This window comes from Malus domestica, chromosome 04, assembly GCF_042453785.1.
Source record: "Malus domestica chromosome 04, GDT2T_hap1".
In the NCBI taxonomy this organism is placed as follows: Eukaryota; Viridiplantae; Streptophyta; class Magnoliopsida; order Rosales; family Rosaceae; genus Malus; species Malus domestica.
The window spans coordinates 6,681,572-6,687,209 of NC_091664.1; the positions used below are offsets into that span (position 1 = coordinate 6,681,572).

A 5,638-nucleotide genomic window follows, 5' to 3' on the forward strand; every position below is an offset into this window, starting at 1 on the left:
ATTTATTGGATCTAATCAAATCCATTGATTGAAAATTATTGATGGAAATTGTGGAGATTTGATTGGTTTGCTTGATCGATGTATGATTTGATTAGGTTGTTTATTAGTTGGAATTCGGATTAATTTGATTTTGGTAATTGTTGTTTGTTCAATTTTATAAACGAATCAAAAGTTTCGATGAGGAATGTAGTGGTTGAGTTGCATATGTATACACACACACAGACGTTTGGTTTTTCTTCTATGCCAATATAGTTGAAATGGTTCTTTAATGTTGAGATTTTTATCAACTTTATGTTTAGATGTGTGCATCGCTCTTGGTTTTGAGTGTTTCATTCGGATTACGTTAATGGTTTGGAACGGATAGTCTGCATCGTGATATTTGGTAGAAATGGATGTGGTGAATCTGGTGATATGATCTAAATAGGGAGATCTTCTTGAGGCACGATTGATTAGTTTGAGTTCTGGTTTTACTCTGTTGCTCTATTATTCTGCTTTATGTGTCTTAGGAAATTGATACCGAATCAAGGACGTTTAACAGAATATTGATTCATAAAATTGGTCCAAAGATCTTGTATCTTGAATTTATTCGATTCGTATGTAATAATATAAGATTACGGTGTCATTTGTGTACTGTGTGTGCAAGGTGTATACAGTGTGTGTTTGTGTACTGTGTATGCAGTGTGTATGTATGCAGGGTGTATGCAGGGTGTATGCAGTGTGTGTATGTATGTATGCACTGTGTGTGTATTGCAGGGTGTGTGTGTAGTGTATGCAGTGTGTGTGTGTAGTGTATGTAGTGTGTGTGTGTGTGTGTAGTGTATGTAGTGTGTGTATGTATGTACTGTGTTTGCAGTGTGTATGTATGCAGTGTGTGTGTGTAGTGTATGTAGTGTGTGTGTAGTGTATGCAGTGTATGTAGTGTGTGTATGTATGTACTGTGTTTGCAGTTTGTATGTATGCAGGGTGTATGTAGTGTGTGTATACTTGCAGGGTGTGTGTGTAGTGTATGCAGTGTGTGTGTGTAGTGTATGTAGTGTGTGTGTGTGTAGTGTACTGTGTTTGCAGTGTGTATGTATGCAGTGTGTGTGTAGTGTATGTATGCAGGGTGTAGTGTATGAAGTGTATGTAGTGTGTGTAGTGTACTGTGTTTGCAGTGTGTATGTATGCGGTGTGTGTGTGTAGTGTATGTAGTGAGTGTGAGTGAGTGTGAGTGTGAGTGTGTGTGCAGTGTGTGTGTGTGCAGTGTGTAAGCAGTGTGTGTGTGAATAAGTGTGTATGTGTGTAGTGTATGCAGTGTATGTAGTGTGTGTAGTGTACTGTGTTTGCAGTGTGTATGTATGCAGTGTGTGTGTGTAGTGTATGTAGTGAGTGTGAGTGAGTGTGAGTGTGAGTGTGAGTGTGTGTGCAGTGTGTGTGTGTGCAGTGTGTAAACAGTGTGTGTGTGTGCAGTGTGTGTGTGAATGAGTGTGTATGCAGTGTGTGTGTGTGTGCAGTGTGTGTGTACTGTGTGTGCAAGGTGTATGCAGTGTGTGTGTTTGTGTACTGTGTATGCAGTGTGTATGTATGCAGGGTGTATGCAGGGTGTGTATGTATGTATGCACTGTGTGTGTACTTGCAGGGTGTGTGTGTAGTGTATGCAGTGTGTGTGTGTAGTGTATGTAGTGTGTGTGTGTTTGTGTACTGTGTGTGCAAGGTGTATACAGTGTGTGTGTTTGTGTACTGTGTATGCAGTGTGTATGTATGCAGGGTGTATGCAGGGTGTATGCAGTGTGTGTATGTATGTATGCATTGTGTGTGTACTTGCAGGGTGTGTGTGTAGTGTATGTAGTGTGTGTGTGTAGTGTATGTGAGTGTGTGTATGTATGTACTGTGTTTGCAGTGTGTATGTATGCAGTGTGTGTGTGTAGTGTATGTAGTGTGTGTGTAGTGTATGCAGTGTATGTAGTGTGTGTATGTATGTACTGTGTTTGCAGTGTGTATGTATGCAGTGTGTATACAATGTGAATGTTTTGTATTGTGTGGGGTTGATGCTGAATTGCAATTTGTTGTGGTTGTTGGTTGCAGAGAAGAGGAGCATAAACGGAAGGCTAAGGCTAAGGCTACTGCATTACAGGTGTCCTTTAATTTCCCTTTTCACATGCAATGCCTAGCAATGATAGCAATCCTCATACTAGTGTTCTTAGACACATGTTTATAGATGTATAAGAGTAGAACATTTTGAATATGATGCCTCGGGTTAATGAAAACTTTTTTTTTTCAACGCCACCTGTATATTTGTTGCCTCGGGTTAATGAAAAGTTTTTTTTTTCAACGCCACCTGTATATTTGTTGCCTCGGGTTAATGAAAACTTTTTTTTTTCAACGCCACCTGTATATTTGTTGCCTCGGGTTAATGAAAACTTTTTTTTTTTCAACGCCACCTGTATATTTGTTGCCTCGGGTTAATGAATTTTTTTTTTTTTATTTGTTGCCTCGGGTTAATGAAAAGTTTTTTTTTTCAACGCCACCTGTATATTTGTTGCCTCGGGTTAATGAAAACTTTTTTTTTTTCAACGCCACCTGTATATTTGTTGCCTCGCCTCGGGTTAATGAAAACTTTTTTTTTTCAACGCCACCTGTATATTTGTTGCCTCGGGTTAATGAAATTTTTTTTTTTCAACGCCACCTGTATATTTGTTGCCTCGGGTTAATGATAACTTTTTTTTTCAACGCCATATGTATATTTGTTGCCTCGGGTTAATGATTTAGTTAATTTGTTTATTGTTTTTTTTTTGTTTGGATAGATATGGATCGAAGGAAGCTTTTATTGATCTTATTGTTAGAGATGTCTTATTTGGAGACAATTTGTATTTGTACGATTCTTGTGGTGATGATGCTACGTGGCAAACAGAGACATGTTGAACGACTCACATTGACTAACCGTTCACTTATTAGACGAGAGATTAGTTTGTGTTATCTGAATGGTATAATAGGGAATACTGATACTGAATGTGTTAACGAATTGAGAATGGATAGAAGGACTTTTGGCATATTATGCGACTTACTTCGTCAAGATGGGAGGGTAAAAACTGATGGTTTGGTGTCTGTAGAGGAACAGGTGTGTATGACTTTACAAATATTAGCACATCATACTAAGAATCGTAGTGTTGGCGGTAGATTTTATAGGTCGGGAGAGACTATAAGTAGGTATTTCAATAGCGTATTGCAAGGAATTTTGCGATTACAAGGTACCCTACTAAAAGTCCCCCAGCCTGTGCCTATTGATTCTACAGATGCTAGGTGGCGATGTTTTAAGGTATGATGAGAAATTTTTTTCATTTTCCCTAAGCTTTAACTCTTCATTCCCTTTGTATAAATTAACAAAAAGTTTATTATTTTTGGTTTTTAAGAATTGCTTGGGAGCATTGGATGGAACACACATTGATGTGCATGTACCTGAAATTGACAAACCAAGATACCGAACAAGAAAGGGTCGAGTCGCAACTAATGTGTTAGGTGTGTGTTCAGGAGATATGCAGTTCATATATGTGTTTCCGGGGTGGGAGGGTTCCGCATCAGACTCTAGAGTGCTACATGATGCGATTAGTAGGCCTAATGGTTTTAAGGTACCAGCGGGTAAGACTATTACTTAGTCTCAACTTTGTAAGTTAGGTTTAGTTTTGTTTGTCAACTACAAAACACTAATAAGGTCTGTTTTTTTTTCATTAGGTTGTTATTACCTTGTAGATGGTGGTTATACAAATGGTGAAGGATTCCTTGCACCCTATAGAGGAATACCTTATCATTTATCTGAATGGGAGGGACGAACACCTTCTAATAAGGAAGAATATTTTAACATGAAGCATTCTAAGGCAAGGAATGTAATTGAACGCTGTTTTGGCTTGCTAAAAGGAAGGTGGTCGATACTAAGGAGTCCATCTTTCTATCCAATAAGGACACAAGGTCGAATAATTACCGCTTGTTGCCTACTACACAATCTTATTAGGCAAGAGATGTCAGTAGATCCAATGGAGAATTTGCCAATAATAGAAGATGGACAAAATACAGAAGAAGGTGAATATGTTGGTAGTGTTCAAACATCGGACCAGTGGACTGCAATGAGGAATGATATGGCTCAGGAAATGTATAATGAGTGGAGAGCAATTAGGAACCAGCAACCGAACTAGCTATATGTTTTAATGATAACATTTTATTTTAGTATTCCTTTTTATCATGCATTTGTTAGATATTAGCACAATGATTGGATGGTATGCAAATTAATTGGATATTATGCAAGTTGATTGGATATTATGCAAATTGATTATTTGTATGGTATTTTCCTTCATTAAAATATTTTTTGTTTAGGTATGGATAACGATAATATTTTGAATGCTACTCAAGAGCCAAAAGGAAGAAGGCGTAAATGGGAAGCATTTGAGGAAGAAGTATTACTAGGAGTTCTTGAGGATTTTGTTGCTCGGAAGCAACGGTGTGACACCGGTGCTTTCAAACAAGGTACTTTGGTTGAAATAGCAAAAGCTGTCAATGTTTTATGTCCTCATTCAAATATAAAGGCAAATCCACATATTGAGTCCAAGTTGAAGAAATGGAAAAAAACATATAGTATGGTCGTTGACATGATAAACACAAGTGGATTTGCATGGAATGATGTCAAAAAGTGCGTTGAAGTTGACAGTGATGACGCATGGCAAACTTATGTGCAGGTTCATATCCTATTTTATTTATGCATTAGTTATATTCTTGCTGCTATATTTGTTACGCATGCTAAATTTTAGTTTTGCTATGTTGATATAATCTTAGAGAAATAAAGAAGCCGATGGATGGAGAAGCAAACCTTTTCCACTGTTTGATAGATTTGCATATATATTTGGAAAAGATCGGGCTACGGGTAATGTAGCCGAAACCCCTGCTCAAATGGTGGAGGAACAAAGTCATGATCATGTTGGTGAAAGTGATATTGGAGGTGAAAATTTTGTTTCTTCAATGAACCAACAAAGCCAACAAAGCACCCCATCTGAAAATAGCCAAAGAAAGAGGAAAAGAGCTGTGGGAAGTTCAAGTGATGGAACCGAGGCACTTATCAGTGGACTGAAAGATTTTTATGTTGAAAGTGGGAAGAGGATGCAAATGGTAACTGAAGCTTTAGTTCAAGGTACTGCAGATCATACTGACATAGCTAATGAACTTGAAGCAATGGGTCTCTCTCCTATGGATCAAATTGATGCATTGTCTCTTATTTTGGATAAACCAAAAAATGTGGGAGTGTTCAGGGCAATCAAACCGGAACTCAAGAAAGTGTTCGTCCAAAGGCTTTTAAGCGACAACGCAAGCGGATGAGGATTTTGGCTAATGTTAACATGGATGTATTTTATTAACGTTAACATGGATGTATTTTATTAATCATACAATCTTATGTTATGACTTATAACTTAGCTTTGCACTAGTATTTTGGCTTATGTTAACTAGCCATTTTGTACATTATGGAGATCTATTTTGGCTAATGTTAACTAATGTTAACTAGGATTTTCTAAATTATGGAGATCTTATGTACTTGTATTTGTTGAAGTTGCATGTATTGGCCACTATTATTTTTCTTCTGTTGGGTGATAGAGTTTAAATCAAGCTACATTTGCAAATT

General features: G+C 37.4%; 2 protein-coding genes across 2 annotated transcripts; both read left to right on the plus strand.

Moving 5' to 3' along the window:
- Positions 1-1,584: 1,584 nt before the first annotated feature.
- LOC139195246 (protein ANTAGONIST OF LIKE HETEROCHROMATIN PROTEIN 1-like) lies at positions 1,585-4,287 on the plus strand. Its single transcript, XM_070820453.1, has 4 exons — positions 1,585-2,113; positions 2,784-3,295; positions 3,390-3,615; positions 3,709-4,287. Exons 2-4 carry the CDS (start codon positions 2,786-2,788, stop codon positions 4,164-4,166), a joined length of 1,194 nt encoding a protein of 397 aa, XP_070676554.1. The 5' UTR covers positions 1,585-2,113; positions 2,784-2,785; the 3' UTR covers positions 4,167-4,287.
- A 93-nt stretch (positions 4,288-4,380) lies between these two features.
- LOC139195247 (uncharacterized) lies at positions 4,381-5,432 on the plus strand. The gene is made up of 2 exons (XM_070820454.1): positions 4,381-4,703; positions 4,801-5,432. The coding sequence occupies exons 1-2, from the start codon at positions 4,605-4,607 to the stop codon at positions 5,335-5,337; spliced, it is 636 nt and encodes a 211-aa protein (XP_070676555.1). The 5' UTR covers positions 4,381-4,604; the 3' UTR covers positions 5,338-5,432.
- The last annotated feature ends 206 nt before the right edge of the window (positions 5,433-5,638 follow it).

Coding starts and splice junctions, on each gene's coding strand:
- LOC139195246 (XM_070820453.1), top strand. CDS start 2,786: ATGGATCGAAGGAAGCTTTTATTGATCTTATTGTTAGAGATGTCTTAT. Junction 3,296..3,389: donor CTAGGTGGCGATGTTTTAAG/GTATGATGAGAA, acceptor TTGGTTTTTAAG/AATTGCTTGGGAGCATTGGA. Junction 3,616..3,708: donor TGGTTTTAAGGTACCAGCGG/GTAAGACTATTA, acceptor TTTTTTCATTAG/GTTGTTATTACCTTGTAGAT.
- LOC139195247 (XM_070820454.1), top strand. CDS start 4,605: ATGGTCGTTGACATGATAAACACAAGTGGATTTGCATGGAATGATGTC. Junction 4,704..4,800: donor CATGGCAAACTTATGTGCAG/GTTCATATCCTA, acceptor ATATAATCTTAG/AGAAATAAAGAAGCCGATGG.